This window comes from Microcebus murinus, chromosome 24, assembly GCF_040939455.1.
Source record: "Microcebus murinus isolate Inina chromosome 24, M.murinus_Inina_mat1.0, whole genome shotgun sequence".
NCBI lineage: Eukaryota > Metazoa > Chordata > Mammalia > Primates > Cheirogaleidae > Microcebus > Microcebus murinus.
The window spans coordinates 19290003-19311045 of record NC_134127.1 but is presented as its reverse complement, the minus strand read 5'-3'; the positions used below and the strand labels follow the sequence as shown (position 1 = coordinate 19311045).

Below are 21043 nucleotides of genomic sequence, written 5' to 3'. Positions count from 1 at the left end.
AAAACGCTGGGAGCACAGACATGCTAGTTGTTATTATTAATATTATCTGTGGGTGAGATTTCCAAAGGCTAGAGTCATGAGGACCCTCAGGAGAGGGATGAAGGAAGACGGGAGGGCAGGGCCAGTACAAAACGGCAAAAAAGGACTGCAATTATTTTTTATTTTAAGAGATGGGGTCTTGCTCGCTCTGTCACCCAGGCTGGAGGGCAGTGGCGCAATCACAGCTCACTGAAGCCTCCAACTCTTGGGCTCAAGTGATCCTCCCGCCTGGGCCTCCCAAAGTGCTAGAATTACAGGCGTGAACCACCACGCCCAGTCAGTATTGCAGTTTTTAAGTGAGATCAAGAGCAAGAGGAACAAGGAGGGATGGGTTCACTTTTCAGGGAAGAAAGCAGAACATCAGCTAAGAGAGATGACAGATCACTCCACTCAATAAAACTCTTGTCGTACGTGAGAATGATTTCAAATCACAACAAATAGAAATCAGCATCGTTTGGAAACAGAAGTTCAGTAATGTAGAAGGCGGAGAGTCAGTGAGCACCTCTTTAAATTGGCGCTTGTCTCTGGGTCCACAAATGACATCAGAGACAGTGAAATGACTTGCAGATGTGATCAGCGTGTGTAATCTTGAGAGCTCAGAGCAAAAGCTTTCCCAGTCTTCAAAGGGCGTGTGTGTGTCGGGCAGGGGGTTAGGAGTGGATTCTGGGAATTCCAAACCACTGAACTGAATGCCGATCTCCAATTAAACAGATGGTCTGTGACCGTTTAGAAAAGAAACATTTGATTACTAGGAGCCAGTCTGGGTTCACTTGAAACAAGGCACGTTCAAACAAACTTGTCTTCCTTTTGAAAAGGGATTCTTATCAACTGGTGGAGCAGTGGATTTGCTAAGTGGCCCATCTTGCGTACTGGCCATTTATTAGCCTCTTCCCGTGCCAGAAAGAGAAAGATGTCAAAGGTGTGGTCTCAGAAAGAACAGGCTCTCTGTCAACAGGCGGTGACCTGTGGCTGAATGGTAATGGCGTTAAGTGGCATCACAGCTGGTGGAATAGCTGTGCCCAAAGCCTGAAGATTAACGGATCGGTGCCCATTTGGAGGGAGGTCTTGGATCTGCTTTGGTGGGTGTGCAGTCCAACATTTTGATCAAAGACCAGGTACAGTGGCTCATGCCTGTAATCCTAGCACTCTGGGAGGCCAAGGCAGGAGGATTGCTTGATGTCAGGAGTTCAAGATTAGCCTGAGCAAGAACAAGACCCCATCTCTACAAAAAACTAGCCAGGCATGGTGGCACGCACCTGTAGTCCCAGCTACTCAGGAGGCTGAGGCAGGAGGATCGCTTGAGCCCAGGAGTTTGAGGTTGCTGTGAGCTACAATGACACCACAGCACTCTAGCCCGGGCAACAGAGTGAGACTCTGACTCAAAACAGAACAAAACAAAAAACAAAGACCAGGATGAAGACCCAGAAGACACGCTTATCAAACGAGCTCCCGGCAGAGGTAAGAGGGATGGCCACCTGGTGCATCTCGAGAGAGAAGTCAGAATGAACAGTGCAACCAATAACAAAATTGAATCCAGCTAGAGCTGTGCTTAATACATTAAGTACCATGTTGTAATCAAGGGACATAGAGTCTCATAGCTCACTCTTGGGAACAATAAAAGTACGAAGGACACGGAAAGTCCAGGGTTGGTGGAAAGGCCCAGACTGCACGTGAAAAGCCTGTGGACAGATCTAAGAAGCATGAGAATGGTCACGTTAGGAGGCTGGGAAAGGGAGTTGAGTTATTCTGAATTGCTCTCGAGGGAAGTACCGAGGCAAGTGGGAGGTTTCAGAGAGAAGAGACTTCATAACATTAAGAGCTGGCCAGAGAACAGAATGGAATATTCTGAAAGTAGTGCGCCCCCTGTCACCCCAGGTATTCAAACAGAGCTAATCAACCATACAACAGGAGACTGGACCAGACAGGTTCGGAGGACCTGTCCGTGCTCAGCATCTACCTTGCTTGCCGCCAACAAGTAACAGGCAGAGAAGGCTTCCTGGAGGAGGTGAGATTTGAGCTAGAAGATGAAGATGGAGACAGCTCTACCCCACTCCCATGGTTTGCCCACAGCCAGCCCCATGGTGGCAGCGAGTGTGAGAACCAGGAGCTTCCCACAAGAAGAAAGGGAGGGTGGAGGCTGAGATTCCTCTCCGGATCAGAACGTACAAAGCAGGTGACAGGCAGGGGGAGGAGACAGGGGTGCCATGGGAGAGAGCCGGGCTCAGAAAATCAGGCCCACGTAGCAAAGACGGGGGGTCCTGGTGTGGGTAGGAGAAGGAGGGGTGGGAAGGAGACCGTCAGGATGCTCCTGCTGGAGGCGTCTGCCTCGGTCCTTAACTGTTCCTTAATTGTCGTGAGCCCGGCCCAAGCCCTGAGGACAAGGCAGGAGAGGGAGCCGAGGGCAAGGCTGGGACCCAACCCTGTCCTGGGAGTGGTTCAGATCCCCCTCACTCCCTGTCAGCTGTGTGATCTGGAGCAAGTGACTTAACCTCCCTGTGCCTCAGTTTCCTCATCTGTAAAAAGAAGACATGGGTGGCTGTAAGAATTAAGAGAGATATTGTATGAAAAGCACTTAAGTGATATATGAAAAGGACTTAGAAAAGCGCTCAGGGAGAACTGGAGGATGGAAACAAACCTGCGTAGTAAGTGTGCACAGTGCATGCTACGCACAAATCAGCACTGATTCGCAAGTACTGGGCAGGGCTGTGGCTTGCCCGGGGCCCCTCCGCGCCACAGACCTATGGGCTTAATGGGTTTACAATAACCAGGTAGGTCACCGGCACCCATGGCGACCGCCACTGCAGGAAGAGCCATGCTCTCCTCCTCTTAGGGCCCTGGCAGAGGACGGGAGGCTCAGAGGCCGCAGATGGCAGTTACCTTCTCCCCAGGCGTGACCGAGATGCGCCAGACGCAGTGCATGTGGGCGGAGTAGCCGTTGGGGTACTCGGGGGAAGAGAAGTTGCCCGTGCTGTCTTGCAGGGTCTCTCCGCAGGCTGTCGAGGAAAGGGAATGACTGGGCAGCTGGCGGCAGGCGCTGCAGCCCCCCACCCTCTGCCTCCCCCACCCCTGAGCCCTGACATCCCTTGGGGGAGAGAAGAATGGCTAAAGGGGGGGCTGTCTGTGATGGACCTGCCCCTTTAAGATCCACCCCCTCCTGTTCACATCCATGCACATCCCACCCCACCTCCCGGCCTGGTGCTGCCAGAGTAATGATGCCTTGTTGTCAAGGCAACATGGGTTCCAGAGTTGAGGTCAAGCTCCTCTGGTGGGCCTCGGCACCACTCCCTCCCCTGGAACTGCTCTATTCTCCCTATTCTGTCCCCAATGCCATCATGCTTGCTACTGGACCCTCAAAAGCAGGTGGCTCAGCGTGTCACCACACCTGATCCCCAGTTTGGTTCCTGAACTTGGACACAGCCCCTCCCTCAGGGTCCCCTCCCCCTAGCACCATCCTTGAAGATAGGCAGCTGTAAGCTGGTGGCCTCTGCCTCCCTCAGGCCCTGCCCTCCACCTGCCCCTTCCCTGCCCAACCTGGGCACTTGTAGAGCTTGCGGGCCTGAGCAATGTCCCCTTTGCTGAGACGGGTCCTCTGGCCGATGGGCGGTTTCACCCCGTTCACCTCATACTTAGGGACAATGGTGTCCAGGAAGATGCCCCTGAGGAGGGAGGGAAAGGAGAGAGAGTCTGAGGGTAGGTGGGCAAGGGTGGGGGTGGCGGGCCTGTCTGCACCCATAGGTGGCGACCCTGCCAGAGCCCAGACATTCCTCAGCAGGGTCAGGGACGGGTGGAGACATCTCACCCTGTCATTATGCTGCCCACTGACCAGCAGCCACCCTGCTCCGTGGCAGCCACACCACAGAGCCGGGGGAGCCCCTGGAACACTTTGGGAGGTCGGGGACACAGGCCCAGGATGCTCTGGGGACCCGCTGGGGACCCAGCTTAGGCTGGTCCCAAGGCCAGCACCAGGGGAGCTACGCACCCCTTAGCGGGGCACCCCTCCAGCCCCTCCCCGCCCTCTGCGGCAGCCCCTGCTGCCATTCAGCCCTGGCTGAGCTCTCAGGACTGCCCAGGCCGGGTCCTCACCCTGCTGGCACAGGCTACATCTGATGGGACACAAAGGGCAGGTTGTACCAGACCAGACCCTGGGGACAGCCCCACCAGCCCTCAGCCCATCCGTGTCTCCTGTTCCCCCATTTCCTGCTAAATCCTGGGGGTTTCCATCTGGGAGGGGCAGGAGGAGAGGGAAGCAGGCAGCCCTCCCCTCCCCAGGGCCCCTGACTCACACCCAGCTGGGTGGAACACGGCGGGGGGTGGGGTGGGACTCAGTGGAGGGTAAGGAGGGCTCCGTGGGTGTGGGCGTGGAGTGACCTCATCGCCCTGCCTTGGTCTCTGCTCCCGCAGGTCTGCGGCAGGAAGAATGGATGTGGGGGGAGCGCTGGGGGGCGGGGCGGGGGGGCGCTGGGGGGGCGCTGTGGGGGAGGGGAGGAGCTGTCTGGGGGAGGCAGGGGATGAGGAGAGAGCCAGTCGTGGGAAAGGGAGGCCAGGAGGGGAGGCTGCACTTCCCACACTCCCTAGGGAACAGCCACAGGAGGGGAGGTCAGGCCTCCACCCTGGGGAGCTCTGGCTGTGACTTCTGGGAACCCAGGCAGGAGGTACGTGAGGAGGGTGAGCTTGGGAGCTGGGGATGGGGCCAGGCTTTGTGCAAATTAGCCAATTACGGAAAGGATGTAGGCCAATTCACAAAGGATGCTGCCCTCTGGGGACCCAGCTAGAAAAATGCACCCTGTCCAGCTGATACAGGCTGGGGCTGTCCCACACTGCCTGGCTCGCAGAGCAGCAGGACTCAGCCTCCTCCCACATTGCGGCGGACAAAGTGCCTAGGCCTTGCTGCAGACCCACTTGAGGAAGAGGACAGCGGGGCAGGCAGCACCCATGGACCCTATGCTTGGGGGCTGCAGTCACCCAGAGGGCCACTCTGGTTCCCGGCCGCTGCCCCTGCAGGGTGGGCTGGTATGAGCGGGAGGCGGAAGGAGGGCAGTCTGAGACAGCAGAGGTCCAGCCCGTCTTACCTGGAGAACGTGTTCCGGGCATAGTGCATGATGCTGTCAAAGTCGTAAGTCTCCCCTAGGGACTCCACCTCCTGGACCTCCATCTTCAGGAAGTTATACTCCTGCCCTGGGAAGATCCGGAAGAGGGTGTGGGGAGGGCGAGGGGCGGGGCTGCCTAGGCGTGGGGAGGGTCTCTAGAGTGCTGTGCAGCACGGGGCTTGGGAATGGAGACAGAGGGCTCAGGGGAATAGGGGAAGGAGGCACCCATTTCTAGAGCCACAGCCAAGAGGGAGCAGTGAGAAGTGAGAGGGGGGAATGGGAAGGGAGGGGACAGGGACATCAATGAGAGATGAGAGAAAAACCCCCAGAGGACAGGACAGGAGGAGTGACAGGCCTAAGGCAGCACCCAGGATGGGACATGTCCCCCAACATCCCAGCCCCTGGGTCTGGCTGCCCACGATGTCCCCATCCCTCAAAGGAGCTCCACAACTGACGTGGGGTCCCTGGATTGGTCCCGGGCTAAGGAGATACCTCGCGGACGGGCTCTAGATCAGCCCCAGCTATGGGCAGCACAGGGAGGCCTGGCCGGCTGGACTGTAATACTGAGCTGGCCCACGGTGATGGCTCCAATGAGTGGCTCCCACTGCCACCAGGGGCCCTGGAGATGGGGGCTGGGGCAGGAGCCACCCACCGAGGTGGGCTCCGAGGTGAGGTGCCTACCTGGCTGGATGTTCTCACGCACTATGGAGACGTGGCGGTCCCGGTCGGGCCGCGTGTGCTCGTGCCAGAAGCCAATGACGTGGCCCAGTTCGTGGACCACAATGCCAAACTTGTCACAGTTCTTGCCAATGGAGATGGCCTGGGGGCCCCCACCTCGGCGACCCACGTAGGAGCAGCACCTGGAGGGCGGGGCCAGCTCAGGGGGGCGGTCCCGAGCTGGGGGAGTGCATCCACTCAGGGGCCGGGCCAGGCTGCCGGGGCGCAGGGGAGTGGAGGGGAGGGCAGGGCCCTGAGCACCGAATGCCCAGGCTATGTGCCCGAGGTCAGGGCCACATCCAGGGGCAGTTCCTGGGGAGATGCCCCATAGCAGGAGAGGACAGACAGACCCAGGGCTGTGCCCAACTGTGGGCAGCAGCAGTGCCCTGGTTGGGGCAATGGCCAAGGGTACAGTGCCCGGGGTTCCCTGCTCACCCGCAGGGTCGATAGGTGAATACAATATAGCTGTCCTCATCGGTGCGCTCCAGGAAGGTGACACAGGTGTGCTTCTCCCAGTGCCTCATGGCCTGCCGGAAGACTGCCCTCTGGCTGCCTGCCAGGAGGAAGGAAGCCAGGCTGCCACGGTGCCCAGGTAGGCCCACTCCACCCACTGCCGAAGAGCAGTGAGAGCTGACTGTCCCGAAAGGAACTTGTGGACAGACAGGCTGAAGGTAGCACCCACGTCTCCATGCCTGGCAGGGCTGCCCCAAGGCCAGGCCTGGATGCAGGCTGTGCCCTGGGCCCCACACCAGCACGCTCACCTGTGAAGTTCCCCCCAATGACAAAGGGGATGACCCCATCGGGCCACACGCGCTCTGGTCTGGATGTCGCTGCGCGCCGGCTGCGAGACCTGCCTCTCCATCTCCCGCAGGTCTCCCTCGCAGGCTGCCCACTAGCACCCAGGCAGCTGGGGGAGGAAGAGTTTCCTGGAATTGAAAGAGGACGGCCTGGGTGGCAAGTGCGTGGCGGGGAGGAGGGGGAGACAGTGTCACTGAGCTTCATTACTCATGGAGTGTGTGCTTGCAAATTTGCCTTCTCGTGAAAATTTATTTGCAACCCCAAAATCAATACTGTCGGGGCTCTCACAGTCATTTGTGGATGTGCGCGGAGTGCTGAAAATTCTGAGTCACCCAGCATGCGTGTTCCCGCTGAGAAGGTGACGCTCTGCCTTCTCCTTTCAGCTCTCATACCGTAAACAAGAGTCCCTTTTGGAGGTCTAGTTAGTGGCACATTTTTGCATTTTCATGCTTTTTGTTGATAATTTTGCCATTTAATACAGCCCCCAAGCGTAACGCTGAAGTGTTGTCTAGAGTTCTCCGGGGCAAGAAGGTTGTGATGTGTCCTGCAGAGAAGGCGTGTGGGTTGGGGGAGCTGCTCTATGGCATGAGTTACAGTGCTGTTGGCCGTGAGTTCGATGTTAATGAATCAACTATATATTAAATAAAGTGTCTTTAAAGAGAAACAACATAAATCAAGGTTATGCATTGACCAGGTGACAAAAATGTTGTGACCAGAGGCTCCCAGGAACCTAACCCTGTATGTCCCTTAGGAGCAACGGTTCAATGTTCCCTAATTCGGTGCTCAGGTGACTGTGCAGAATAACTATAAAGCTCTGTAATAACTACAAAGTTATTCTGTAACTATTCATAACTACCACAAATAGCAAGCATTGACTGCAACTGCGAGGGAGGACAAAGGTATACTCATCTCCTAGGAACAGTGTGGCCCAAGGGGAGCTGAGATTAGAAAAATGTCCCTTCTCATCTAGCAAACCTTGATGTTTGCAGAGCACACAGAACCTCATGTCTTCTTCCAGTTTCCCAGATTCACATTTGCCTTTGACACAGTAGTTCCATGGCATGTGGGCAAGTGTCATTATCTGCATTTGACAGATGAGGAAGCTAAGGCCAAAGCTTTGCCCAGTGTCACCTGGTGCAGCTCTCCCTGGCGCCTACTAGTCCCAACTAGGGTCACATATGTCTCACTTGTTACCAGGCTGCCAGGTCACCTCTAATGCCAGCTGCTCTCTGGGGTAGTTTGATCTTTACTCCACGGGTTGCCCATGCCAGGATCCTTCCTCATCCTGGACAGAAAGACTGCCTGGCACACCCTGCCCTTTGGGGACAGGAAAGCCACACGTGTGTCCTCGGGACCATGTGCTGACATCAGCATGGGCAGGGATGAGCCCTTACGCTTCTGCAGAGCAGTGAGACCCACCCAGGCCCTCTCTCCTGTCCCCTCACCCATGCACAAGTGCCATGTGGGCTGTTAGGCACTCAGGTCACAGGCCAGGATAAGAAGGACCCATCCCTGACCTGGAGGAGGAGCTTTGAGTGCAGCTGGGGAGACAGACATAGGAACAAATCATTGCAGCACAGCGTGATATATGCGACACTAGCAGTGTAAGCACAGAGCAGAAAGCAAGCACAGAAAACGGAGGGACAGTCACATCTGGAGGGCAACTGGGGAAGATTCCCAAAAGCAGCTCCTGTGATGGGCCTCGGAGGACGGTGGCAACAGAAGAAGCCCAGGAGGTTATGGTGCTGTGCAAAGCATCTTGGATTTGGTGGGAGAGGCCTGGGCTCTAGGTCCAGCTCTGCTTCTGACCAGCTGTGGGATTCTGGGCAGCTCGGTTACCTCTGTGAGACTAGTTCATGTACCTGTAAAACAGGTGTTGTCCTGACACCCACCTCTGAAGGTGGCTGGGGAAAGTCGGGCCAGATAACACTTCTGAAAGTGCTTTGTACCCCCTATGCAGAAAGAATGTCGGATCTCAGCTCCTGGGGGTGTCTGCATTCACTATTCCTCTGCAGAAGGATGAAGACATCCCGAGGGGAGCCAAGCCCGGGTGCTGGGGTCAAGCTCATGGCCTCTGTCCTGGGAGGGCCTAGCTAGAGAACAGGGAGGTTCCTTGTTTCTTCACGTCTGGAACCATTTTCTGGGATGTAGAAGGCCGACCTGGGCCCAGCATACCTGCAGCTTTGGGGGGAGACCTCCTGACCGAACGCTGTCTGAGATCTGCAGCCTGCTGCACCTGGAAGGCCCTCAAGTCCTCCTCGTCCAGGGCGATGTCCCCAAGAAAGGCAGCTAGAGAGAAAAACAGAGGCCAGAGCTGAGTTCGTCTGCCTACACGGCACTGGGTGCAGCGAGCCTACACCCCAGCTCCTGCGGCAACTTGGACCCTCAATTGCCATCTGAGGAAGGAAGAGGAGAGGGGTGGAGACAGGGGGTCAGCTTTTAGAACCTCTTGGGAAACTCAAGTTCCCTTTTTAGTTAAAATCCCCACAAAGCTGATGCCAGGCTCCTACAAAGCTGTTAACTCCACAAAGACACAGTGATGTCATTGATCCCATCATTCTTTACCAGACACTCAGTTAGCACCTACTGTATGCCAGACACCACTCCAGCTACTAGCAAGACATAGGAGGTCCCTGCTCCTGGGGTGCTAACCTTCAACAGTGCACGAATGAGCAAATACCAACCTAGAGACTTCCAGATAGCCACAGAAATGATGGAGAAAATCAAACGTGTGCTTTTTAGGACGGTGTGTGACTGTACTTTTTTTGTGGATGTGCCTGAGTGTCTATTTTTGTGACTGTGTATTTACAATAGGGGTTCTAGAGCGTGCAGTGGCTGCTGGACGAGGAGTAGGAAGGCCTGAGTTACAAATCCAGTCTTCCCAGGGACTAGCAGTGTGGTCTCGGTTAAGTCATGTATTTGGGCACCTTAGTTTTCTCATCTGTAGAATGGAAGTCTGGTCTAAATGCCTGCTAAAGTCTCTTCATGTTCTGTTGATCCTGCCCAGGTGAGGGTGTACTGAGCACGGGGTGTTCACTCAGCAAATGTTGCTTCAATTAAATCCAGAGGAGGCTATGAAATAAAATGCCTGTTTGCTGCAGTAAAAACTGGAGCAGGTAGGCACCTCTGGGAAACCAGGCTATACACTGGGAGCTTCCCAGCATGGAGGAAAAGGTTGAACTGGGATCCCAGGGGTGTGGGGGAAGCCTCCCAATAGGCATTTCAATTTCAGAAGCTGGGGAGAGATGTTTCCAGAGACACGGGCTGAACACTCTATCTTCTTTTCGAGAAGCCTGGAGCAAGGGGAAGCAGAGGCCCTAGAACCAGCTGCTCTGGAAGGTGCTCGGATGGGAGCTGCAAGCTGGGCTGGGCTGGGGGAGGCGGAGGCTGGCCTGGGGGTGGGACCAGAGCAGCATCCCTGCAGCTCCACCCACAGCGACATCTGCTTCTCATCCCTGTGGGGTGCTACACAGGCCTGGCAGTCGCCTTACACAAACTGCTTTGACCTTGAGGCCTTGCACACAGGTTTCTCTTCCCTGGTTGGCCCCGCTGGGTGGACACACACACACTGACTTCATCACACACAGAATCAGATCTACTCGGTCGGTGCTCCTATAGACAGACGGTGACACCCACACCCAGGCCATCAAACTCGGAGCCACCAGCGCCAGAGACCCACATCCCTGCACACGCAAGCAGCCCCCAGCACTGTGCTGTTCTAGACAGAAGGCACTCGAGGGTGTTTGTTTGAATGAGTGAAATACCATACTGATATTCTTCTGGTCTGCAAAACACACCCAGAGACACAGCCTCACCTAGGTAGGATCGACAGAGCATGGAGAGACTTTAGCAGTCATCTCGCCCAAACTTCCATTCTAAAGCAGAGAAAACTGAGGCGCCCAAATACATGACTTAACTGAGACCACACTGCTAATCCCTGGGAAGGCTGGATTTATAACTCAGGCCTCCCTATTCATCGTCCAGCGGCCACTGCACGCTCTAGAACCCCTATTGTAAATACACAGACACAAAAATAGACACTCAGACAGACACATCCATACACACACAAAAAAATACACAGTCACACACTATCCTAAAAAACACATATGCAGAAGCTTCAACACACAAAATCCAGCTGCAAGCTCTGAACCCATTAAGCCCATAATGGTAGCAATAAAGACATCTTATGTAAATGTCTGTTGATTTATGTGCTTTCCAATTGACAAAGTGCTTTCACATTAATGAGTTCTTTAATCCTGGCCCACCCATGACACACCCCGTTAGCCACACTCCGCCCCATGGCTTTTGCCGAGGAGTGTCCTATGACAAACTCTCAGAGAGATAACCTCCTGGCTCCCTTCCAGCCGGCCGCCCTGACTTTAGATCAGAACACTCTAAGAGGGGAAATGACTTGTCCAAGGTCAGGCAAGCCAGCAAGTGGCCCAGAATCTCTTCTTCCCCATAAGAAGGCTTCTCTTGTTTAAAATGCCACCCTCAGGCCGGGCGCTGTGGCTCACGCCTGTAATCCTAGCTCTTGGGAGGCCGAGGTGGGCGGATTGCTCAAGGTCAGGAGTTCAAAACCAGCCTGAGCAAGAGCAAGACCCCGTCTCTACTATAAATAGAAAGAAATTAATTGGCCAACTGATATATAAAAAAAAAAAAAAAAAAAAGAAAAAAAAAAAAAATGCCACCCTCAGAGGCTGGCCTTGGCTCAGCAACAGATGAGACAGGGACAGAGGTCACTTTTCAGCTGACCTGTAAGAGTAGCCTTAGCAAGGGTATGGGATGGGAGGCACACTCCAAGGGGGCGGCAGTGAATCCTTACGTGCCAGCGTTCCCATAGGCATGCGTGTGCCATATGGACGCCCCTATGCTTTTGCACACTTTGCACCTGGGCACAGATGCTGCACCCCCAGGCTCCCACATCCACACCAATCACCATATGCACGTGGGGCTGGACACTCAGACTCATCCTTGCACATAGAACAAAGGGCAAGGTCTTTGCAGTTGGACAGAGCTGTCTTTGAATCCCAGCTTGGCTGCAACTAGCTGACAAGCCATGTAAATGTTTCTAAATCTCAATTTTCTCCCACATAACAGAATCCCTAGGCTGAGTGCATGGAGTAAGGCGTGTCAATGAAGCACCTCGCACAGAACCTGGAGCGTGGTGAGCACCCACCAGTGGCCACTTCAGTATTATCCCAGCCCTGTATGCTCAAGGCCAGCTCTGTACCCTCCCGGAGCACACTGGCTTACCCATTCTTGCCCCCTGGCTGGATGAAACCCAAGTACAGAGGCCACAGGACTGTGGGTCCAGGGGTACTGTGGGACCAGGGCAGGGCCTGGGACTGGTCCTGGCTGCCAAGCAGAGCTCATCTGGAGCGGGTGCCCTGGGGTGGGGATGTCATTGCTGAAGAATGCGTGGGAACAGAGTGGGGGTGGGAGGGAGGGGGTAGGGGCAGGAGAGCCTTGTGGCCAGGAGCTAGGCCTCAGCGCCCTGGGCATTTGGGCTCCCCTCTGGGGAACTCCGGGAATTTGGGTGCTGGAGCACCCAGGACACTTCTCCTTACCCAGAGGAAGCCTGGGGTCGGGATCAGGGTTGTAGCTGTTTTCAACACAGGATCAAAAGTTTTAGTTTTGTTTTCTGGCTGTAAATCAGCCAGGAGCACTCATGGCTGCTCATGGCCAGGCCCGGAGCAGGAGAGGAGAGAAGGGAGAGAGGCGGATCATGTGCCTGGGCCCAGGGAGGAATCCTACTCCCCCACCCAGACTCAGCAAGCACCCCCTGCTTCGGGGGAAGGGAGAAGAGCCTTGCTGTGGGGTGATGAGCCTCAAGGCCATGTACGCAGGGCGGACACATATCCAGCCACACAAATGCCAGCTTCTAGCTGGGGAAGGACACAGCCAAGACCCACAAACACGTGACTGGACTTAGCCACATGTGTTCACATATGCAGAGGTGCCTGTTTACACTCATGCTTACGTATATGCAGCAGGACCCACATGCACAGGTGAACAGACTTGCCCGTGAGGCAGGGACACACCTACAAATGTGCACAAACACACTCGGCCACTTCCCTGTGCAATCTCTCATGCTTTTGAACACACAAATAACTGCAGGTGTGCACCCCATTTCACAGGCCACGCCCCTCCAAGGAGAAGGGCACCCTCAGAAATGCAGGTGGGGGAGAGATTAGCCGAGTCCCCTAGGCATCCTCAGTATGCCCTTAGTGGCCTGCCCCTCCCCCCAATATCTTCTACCAAAAATCTCTGGAGAAACTAGAATTCTTAACAGTCCTTTCTTGCTGGTGATCTCACTGGCCCCTCCATCTAAAGCCTAGGGAGAGTATGTCTTTCTTCCTCCCTTGGGGCACCTAAATGAGAAGGTGACTCAGGGAGCAGGGGGTGGGTGGGTGGGGTGACTCATCCAGCTGTCTGGAGGGGGAATGTGGTCTGGGGAGAGAAGAGATTCTCAACCCCCAGAGCCCATACCCTTCTCCTCTGAGGCCCCCTGAAGTACAAACCCCGCCCCAAGGCCCCCAGGAGGGGGAGGGGGATGCAGGCGGGGGAGCCCCTGCCCCACCTCCCCTCCTACAGACTCAGGGGTGCTGGCTGAGGTCCAGGTGGACCTCACTAGCTCGGGGTCACTCAGGGTCACGCCCCATGGGCGTCTAAGCTTATGTGATCAACTGTGTCCCAATTTCTGCCTCCAGGATCTCTGCTGGGGGTCCTTGGCCAGACACCTGAGGTAGTCAAAGGGCGCTGGGAATCTTGCCGAAGGACCCCCTGCGAGGTTTGGCCTGCGGGCACACAGGAAACCAGGGCTGCTTCACAATCTCCCCGGGCAAGGGCTAGCGGGCTTGGGGGAACCAGCTCTGAGCACACAAACAGACCAGCGTGGCTTCCTGCCCAGGGTTCTGGTCTCGCCCAGAAGGTCCGGGAACCTCTCCAGGATATCAAGGGTCTTAATTCTGCCCTTACTACAACAGTCACCGTAACTAGGACAGTCACAGTCAGAGATGACTTCAAATGAAGGGGCCTGGCTATCCTTGGGGCAACCTGAGAGATCACAGGTAAGCAAGGGGAGTCAAAGGAGCTTTCATTCCTGGTCCTCGGGGTGGGTGGAGGAGGAGGAAGAGAAGAGCTGGGGAGTACCGGGCGGGCAGAGGTCACCATGTAGCAGCTGCATCCAAAGGAAGCAGAGGCCAGCACGCCTGCCACCATCCCCTCCCGCACCTGGAGCTCAAGGCTGCACAGGGGACAGAAAGCAAACTGAGGAAGGAGAAGGTGACACAGAGAGAGATCCTGGGACACATGGGGTGGTGGGTGTGAGTGCCTGGGAAGGCGTATCTGAGCTTCCCCCAGAGGTGCTCAGCTGGTCTGGGGCATTGGTCACACCCAAGAGGGGGCCTGATGTGACCTTAGGCCTGGCCCTCTCTACCACCCCCGGGCCTGGCCTGGTGCCCCCCAGCCTTGCTTCACCCTGATAGAGTGCTTTCTCCAGAGCCCTGTTTGAGGCTCCAACTCAGCCGGCCCCACCCTAGCATGAAATCTGAGACTGGGGGTAGAGCCCTCAGCCTCTTGCTGCTCTGAAAATCAGTCCCATTTCCAACTAGGAGGGGAGGACATCAGAGTGGCTTCTACTCATGCTTTATGGCCTTGCCCCAGCCCGACCTCCAACATGAAGACTCCACAAACAATCCAAGCCTGCTGTGATTGCCTTTCTCTGCCACCACCAGGCCACAGAGGGGCGAGAGACTCCCTGAGCCTTCAGCGCCTTACCCTCCGATGTGGCACTTGACACAGCCGGGTTTCTGCTGCTGGGTGTGTCTGAATGTCTCAGGTCCCTACTAGACCATAAGCTCCTTGGGGGCAGGGCCCTGGCGTGCACGTTTCTCTGTAACCCCCCGCCCCCCACATCCAGCCTCAGGCTTGGCACATCTTAATCACTCAGTGGATCAGCAGAATGGGTAAAAGATACAGGGACAGGGATAGGGAGACACCACCAAGCCCATGTCCCTCAAAAAAGTAAATAGATAAAATGAGAGTCTCAGGCACAGAAAACAGGGAGTGGGCAGCCAACATTTATTTAGTGCTGGATGTGTGTTAAGCACCAGTAAGTGTCTAAAGTCTGTTCTCATATTTAATCCTCACCACCAACTCTATGGAGAGATGTATTATCAGTTCCATTTTAAAGGTGCGAAAGCTGAAGTTCAGACATGGTAATTACCATTCCCAGGGTGGTTCAGCGAATGAGTTGTGGGGCCAGCACTGAAAGCCAGGTCTGCCTGCCTTAAAGCCCAAACTCTGTCCACTCGACCTCACGCCCACACCAAGCCCCGGCAAGAAAGATGACAGCGAGTCCTGGGTGACGCTAGCCCATCAGGCGTGGAGGGGGAAGGGCCATGGGATGTGGCTTGCTGTCCGTCCACTGGATGGGTCTCCTGCTCCTGCCTGGGATCCGTCCACCCAGGAGGAGTGTGAGGCCATGCAAAGTCCCTGAATGGGGTCCTCAGGGCCAGGACCAGAGTGACCTGCCCTCCAGCCCCTGGTGGCCAACACGCAGGCAGTCCATTTCTAGGACCCGTGCCACTGGCCCTGGCTCTGGCTATTTGGAGACAAGCTGAGGTCAGAAGCAGGAAGTTGAGGAATAGTTCTGATATCTTGTCCCCAGAGTGTCCGAGCCAGCCTGTTCGGGGTCATGCGATCAGGCAAAAGGCTTGAGTGCCTGGCCATCTGGTCACTCCAGGGGCAGGACCCTTCTGGGCCCAGCAGGAGTGAAGGGGTTACAGAGGGTCTTCAGAGACAAAGGACACACACACAAACACAAACACACACTCCAGGGCCCTGACCTCAGCTAATTAGCTTCTGGTGTCTGTGGGGCGAGAGAGCTGATATACACCACCTGAGTTCTCTTTGTATTTCCCTCTTTCCACCCCAACTTGGCCTTGGCAGGGGCTTCCTGGCACTTAGGAGCAAAGGTGGTTCCCCTACTGGGCTGGCTTCTCCAACTTTGACAGCTGTCTCCTGGGTTCCAGAAAGCTGCTGCTGCTGGTTAGGACCATGGATACCCAGGGAGCACCGTCTCAGGGAATCCCCTGAAAAACTTTCCTCTTCCGCTTGGGCTGGGACGGGGGCCCAGGAGACCTGCTCCTTAGAGATGCAGGTCGCCCAGCCCCAGGCCAGACAGATGCGCAGCCCCAGGGCAGCTAGGACAGACGACAGGCTGGGAAACACCAATGTTCTGGAGCGGAGAGATGGGGTAGAAGAGAAAGGAACACACACACACACAGAGACACAGGGATTGGCCAGAAAAGTTTCCTGCACAAGGGAGAGCCCCCTTGCCGGCTGGGCTCCCTCTCGGGACCCAGGGAGATTTCCCCAGGAATCTTCTCCCAAGATAAGGCAGCGGCGGCAGCTTCCACCAACAGCAGCAAAACTTCAGTCTGAAAAGTCCCCCGAACTCCCTCCTCCCTCTCCCCCTCGTTCTTTTGTTCCCACTGCATTGCCAACCGGGCAGCTCCCGGCTTCCCACACTGGACTGTCCTCCCCCAACCCCAAACCCTGCGCGGCCCGCGCCTCCCCGCCGGCCCGGGCGCTCACCCGCCTTGCAGGGGTCTTTGTAGTTGAGGGGCTCCGGGTCGTCCTCGTCGCCCGGGTCGTAGGTGTAGTCGGCCAAGTCGAGCGGCCGGCCGGGGCGCGCGAGCAGCAGCAGGCAGAGCAGCAGCGGCAGCGGCGGGCGGGCCACGCCGGGCATGCTGGCGGGCGCGGCGGCGGCGGGTCGCGCCCGGACGCGGGAGCTGGCGGCGGGGAAGCGGAGGCCCGGAGGCAGGGGAGGGCGCTGCCCTCGGCCGGCTTGCTGGCTCGCTCGTCCCGCGCTCCGGCCTCTTCCCCTTCCCTCGCTCGCCTCCCTCCTTCCTGTCTCCCGCCCCCCGCTCGGCGCTAGCCCTGCGCTGCGGCCGGCTCCGCTCCCTTCCCTTCTTTTTCTCTTTCTTTCTTTCTCGCCCTCCTTCCCCCCTCCCTCCTTTCCCCCCTCCTTCCCCCCCCCTTTTTAGGGAAATGAGCTCGCTGGAGGGCGGGTTTTCGCCCGAGCTCAGCCCCCCTCGGGGCCGGGACTGTGCCGGGCCGCGCGGGCCGCGCGCCAGCCGGGGCGGGGAAGGCGAGGAGCCGCGCAGCCCGGGGAGGGGGCGCCGGGTGCGGGCCGGGGAGGGGCGCGGGCCCCCGGGGTGCCGAGCTGGCGGCGCTCCCGCCAGGGGCCCTCTAGCGGCGGCTTCCCCCGCGGGCGCCCGGCCGAGCCCCCTCCCGCGGCGGGACACGCTGTCAGGTCGCGCGCGCCGCCTCTGCCTCTCGGTCTCTCGGTGTCCCACCGCGGCTCCCCGCCTCTGCTGTCTCCCGGTCTCTCCCCTTAGGGACCCTCGCTGTCTCCCTCGCTCTCTGTCTCTCCCCCTCCTCCGGAGACACCACTGGAGGGCGCCGACAGCCCGCGGATGCGCCCAGCTGCCCCCTCTGCCCCGCCGGGGTAGACCGAATCCCCCCGTGCTCGGGGACAGCGGGAGAACGCCCGTCCCTACCCTTTCCGGGGCCCTAACCTTTCCCGAGCCGCCCCCGCCAAGAGCAGGACAGCCCGGGTGTCGGAAAAATACAAGTACGACCCCTTTGTTTTTCAATCAGGCTGCTTTATTTTGTGGCGGGAGTCCCCTGGCCCACAGGAGCCACCTCTGCCCGCTCCCATCCTCGCCCGAGCTCCCGTTTCTCCAGGGCCAGTCCCCGCGGGGTGGGCAGGAGCAGCTTCCTGCCCGTCTGCAAAAGACCCTTTGCTGGGGGATCTTTCCTGTCCCCTGGGGCTTCCAAGACCCTGTGAAGCACAGGAACGTTGTTCAGCATGTGAGGGAGGGAGTCGCAGGTGGGGGGTCTGCGAGCCTTCCCTCCCCTGAGCTCCCCCAGATGACTCGCTTCAGTGGGTCCCCGAGCGCCCAGTCAGCAGACGTGGCAGGTGGCTCCAGCCCTCTTCCCCTGGTGGTCACACCTGCTCACCTGAGGAGTCCTAGGTGTAATAGAGAGGCACCTCGCCACACAGGGTGCGCACAGCAATGCCCAGGAAGGCCAGGTCTCCTCCAGGGGACGACGGGTCTGTGTCCTGCCCCTCCTCCTGGCCCAGCTTAGAGGTGGGCACTGCAGGCTTGGCCTGCAAAGAGCACCTCATTTGGAGTCAGGAACTGAGTTTCTGTCTCACCTGCAGCCCTTATTGTGGACCTCAGGCACATCAGGTGACCTCTCTGAGCCTCAGTTTCCTCACCAGCAAAGAGGGGGCTGTACTGGAGTCAGAAGCCCCCACGGGGGTGGGCTCAGCTGAGGCCAGCAGTTTGGCAGTGGGCAGGTCTGGGGATGGGCAGGGAAGGTGGGTGCAGGTGGGTACAGAGGGGGCACTCACCTGGCAGCCCCCAAGGAGCAGCGTTCTACAGGCGACAAATAACCATGAGCTCAGCTGCTCCTCCCAGCAGCCCTGGGAGGGAGATAGCCCACTCCTTTCACCCACACACCCACCTGGAAGCTCTGGAATTTTCTAGTGAGATCCTCAAGACTGGGTATGCTCTCCGGAGCCATCTTCATGATGTAGCAGCAGGTTCCTGGGGCCGGCTTATAGGCGATCAGGAGCTGGGCGCGGAACACTAGAGTTCACCCAGGGGGTCCCTGCCTTGCCCACTCCCTAACCCAGGTCCTTAGCAAGCTCCCTCTAGGTTGGGCACGGGAGTCATATTAGAATCTGGGCTAGGGGAGGGGGATAGATGGAAGTGGCCCAGCTGGGTGGCTCTAGCAAAGTCTTGTCATTGATCCCCCAGCCTCAGTGTCTGGAGGTCCAGGCATACTCACCCTCTGGTAGTCGTACACTACAAGGCCAGTGGCGCCGATGGAGAAGGTGGCAATGGTACCCGCATGCTCACTCAGGGCCAGGTGTTGCTTGGCTTCTGGTGCGCCGATGCTCATCTCTAGGACCTGGGGAAAGGCATCAAGCCACCTGATCTTACTGTTTCCCCACTCAGCTTTTGGTACCCATGTCCACTCTCAGTCCCTTGTTTCCCCAGATCTCAGGGAGCCTGAGTGGAACCAGCTGCTGGAGGGAACTGGCTGTCACACTGTGGGCGAGGGCTGGGTGGAGAAAGTCAGGCCATGTTGCTACCCTGCTTCTGCCTCTGTCCTCCCAGCTGTGCACTTGCCTCCTCCACGCTGCCCCCCTCAGACGGCTTCCTATCTGCCCAGCCCACGAGGGCCCTCTGTCTGGCTTCCCATGCCCACTGTCCACCCCACCCATGCCGGCTCACCATCTCAGTGTGTTTCTGGCTCATGTGGAGTCCCATGAGCAGGGCCCCTACAATCACCACAACGACAAGGACCACCACCACGACCACGATGAGAAGGCGTTTGATGTTCACAGGGCAGCAGGGGATGCGGATCCGGCCCTGGGGGGCTGCAGAGTAGTCCTGACATGGTGGGGCAGGCAGAGGACAGACATGAGTCATGAGGATGTCCCCTCCTCTCCCTGCACAAGCTGGACCACCCTCCCCCACCCCCTGCTAGGGATGGACAGCCAATGCTATAGACATGCCCAGGAGGGCTAAGGAGATCAGAGAAGGCTTCTTGGAGGAGGTGGCTTGGATTCCAACAAACCCATCGATGGATAGAAGCAAGGTTTAGTTTGGAGGAACCCAAGAGAGTCTGTTTCACCTGCATGATCTCCTGCAGCTCCCCCAGTCCCCTGGGACCCCAGCTATGGCCAGCTCCTCTCTGCTCCCCACATGACCCCAGCTCTCTCACACATCCACGCCTTTATAGAAACCACCCCTTCCTCCTGGACCACCTTCCCCCTTCTCTACCTTCTGAGCTCTTGCTTATCCTGGCTCCAGCTCACATGTCATTTTCTCCGTGAAGCTCCCTGTGACCTTCCACGTGTTTAGTGGCTCCTTACTCAGGGCTCTCTACAGCCCAAGACCCCCACGGTGGCTCTCAGCCCCTTATGTGTAGCTCCCCAAGGGACTCTGTCTTAGCGGCCTTGGTGTCCCCATCCTAACCAGCCACAGCCCTAGGTTAGTTGAATGAATGAATCTGGGCGAGGAAACAGGCACTGGGAGGATGGAGAAGGCAGAGCCCACCACACGCACATGCACACACACACACACACACACACAGGCACACATGCGTGCACACACGTGCACATACACACATACACATCCACGCTCACCGGCGGGCTCTCCATCAAGACCTCTTTGCTGCCCACGTCCATCCTGCTGCAGGTGCTCTCCTCTCCTCTCCTCCCAGGTGTGACCAGGGTCTTATATGTGTCCATAGGGAGAGGGAACCGGTGGAGGACCAGGGACCCCGTCTGCCAGCCAAGCCCTTGGCTTTGAAGCCTGTTTGTTCCTGGTCCTCCAGAGCCAAGGCCCTGATAAGCCAGCTGCAAGAACCCCCGAGGGCCCTTGGCCGCAACACATGAGTCCTCTTGGCCCCAGCAAGAACGTACCTGGGTGAGCTGAGCAAACTTGCCCTTGGGCCACCTGCACCTCTCACTGTGGGTGTCTTCCTGGCGTGTCTGCCTTCCTTGCTGGCACCTGCCCCTGTGACCCTGTGGCTTTCCTTGTCCTTCTGCCAGGCTGAACCTCTCAGGCAGCCCAGGGTCTGGCCGTGACAGTTCCTAGCAGAATTGCCCCAAAGCTTAGGATGAGCGCCAGGAGGGGGGCTGAGGAGGCAGAGCCTGTGGGCCTAGAGCAGGCTCTGCTGAGGACAGGGGTGCTTTGACCTCAGTTTGGGGGGCTCATAAGTGTGCATTTCCCTGGGAGGGCCGGATTCCCACATCGAGTGCACTTCACCTCGTCTCGCCTCCTCCCACACATCTGGTACCAGCCTCAGACTTGCCCCTGGTCAGTCTTTTCCTAATTCTGGAAACTGTCCGACTGGTGGTAAATTCTTACTCATGTGCAGTGTTTCATGCTTTGCCCTGGGCTTGTCTATAAGCTGGAGGCTCCCAATGGCGGATTCCACGCCCGATGCTGCTTTCTTGTTCCCGGATGGCCTCGCATAGGGCTGGGTGTGGTCCCTGGCGGGCTCCCAACCTTCCCGCCCTTGAATCAGCCCACTGGTCCAGAGGTCCAGCAACCCCTTTTCATATCCTCTCATCCTATATCTGTGCGAGAATGTGACTCACCCAAACTCGATCCACTCTTGGGGACTTTCTTGTCCCCCCTGTTTCCTACTACTTCCCCAAAAGCCATCTCAGCTGGGTATTGCATTGTATGAAGTCACATCTGCAACAACTTGGGCTGGCTTGCCCTGTCTCTCAGCCCCCTTCACTTGTTGGGCTGGTGGTCCCTAATGTCCCTTCACCTCTAAACTTTGTGACTGCGTCAATC

At 57.3% G+C, this 21043-nt stretch overlaps 2 protein-coding genes across 4 annotated transcripts in view; both read right to left on the bottom strand.

The window, feature by feature from the left end:
• The window catches only part of BMP1 (bone morphogenetic protein 1), a 37666-nt gene extending 21116 nt beyond the window's left edge, over positions 1-16550 (bottom strand). Inside the window, exons 1-8 of one of the 3 annotated variants that reach the window (XM_012739270.3) lie at positions 16245-16550; positions 8817-8930; positions 6605-6769; positions 6279-6396; positions 5808-5986; positions 5109-5214; positions 3571-3695; positions 2917-3032 (exon numbers count right to left, since the gene is read on the bottom strand). In XM_012739270.3, coding sequence (XP_012594724.1) covers positions 2917-3032; positions 3571-3695; positions 5109-5214; positions 5808-5986; positions 6279-6396; positions 6605-6769; positions 8817-8930; positions 16245-16398 — 1077 coding nt within the window. In that variant the 5' untranslated portion in view covers positions 16399-16550. Of the gene's footprint in view, positions 1-2916; positions 3033-3570; positions 3696-5108; positions 5215-5807; positions 6024-6278; positions 6397-6604; positions 6770-8816; positions 8931-16244 lie in introns of those variants that run through there. The other 2 variants (XM_012739267.3, XM_012739269.2) reach the window with 2 other exon arrangements.
• A 746-nt stretch (positions 16551-17296) lies between these two features.
• On the bottom strand, positions 17297-19987 carry SFTPC (surfactant protein C). Its single transcript, XM_012739266.3, has 6 exons — positions 19879-19987; positions 18962-19120; positions 18513-18635; positions 18186-18296; positions 17676-17826; positions 17297-17496 (listed from the first exon to the last, which is right to left on the bottom strand). Exons 1-5 carry the CDS (start codon positions 19981-19983, stop codon positions 17686-17688), a joined length of 639 nt encoding a protein of 212 aa, XP_012594720.2. The 5' UTR covers positions 19984-19987; the 3' UTR covers positions 17297-17496; positions 17676-17685.
• Positions 19988-21043: the final 1056 nt, after the last annotated feature.

What these genes read in the sequence shown, in the direction of transcription:
- SFTPC (XM_012739266.3), bottom strand. Translation starts at nt 19,983, where the DNA reads ATGGACACATATAAGACCCTGGTCACACCTGGGAGGAGAGGAGAGGAG. An exon ending in GCCAGAAACACACTGAGATG is followed by an intron (nt 18,636 to 18,961) that starts GTGAGCCGGCAT and finishes GCCTTTCCCCAG; the next exon opens with GTCCTAGAGATGAGCATCGG. An exon ending in GAAAATTCCAGAGCTTCCAG is followed by an intron (nt 17,827 to 18,185) that starts GTGGGTGTGTGG and finishes TGCTCTTTGCAG; the next exon opens with GCCAAGCCTGCAGTGCCCAC.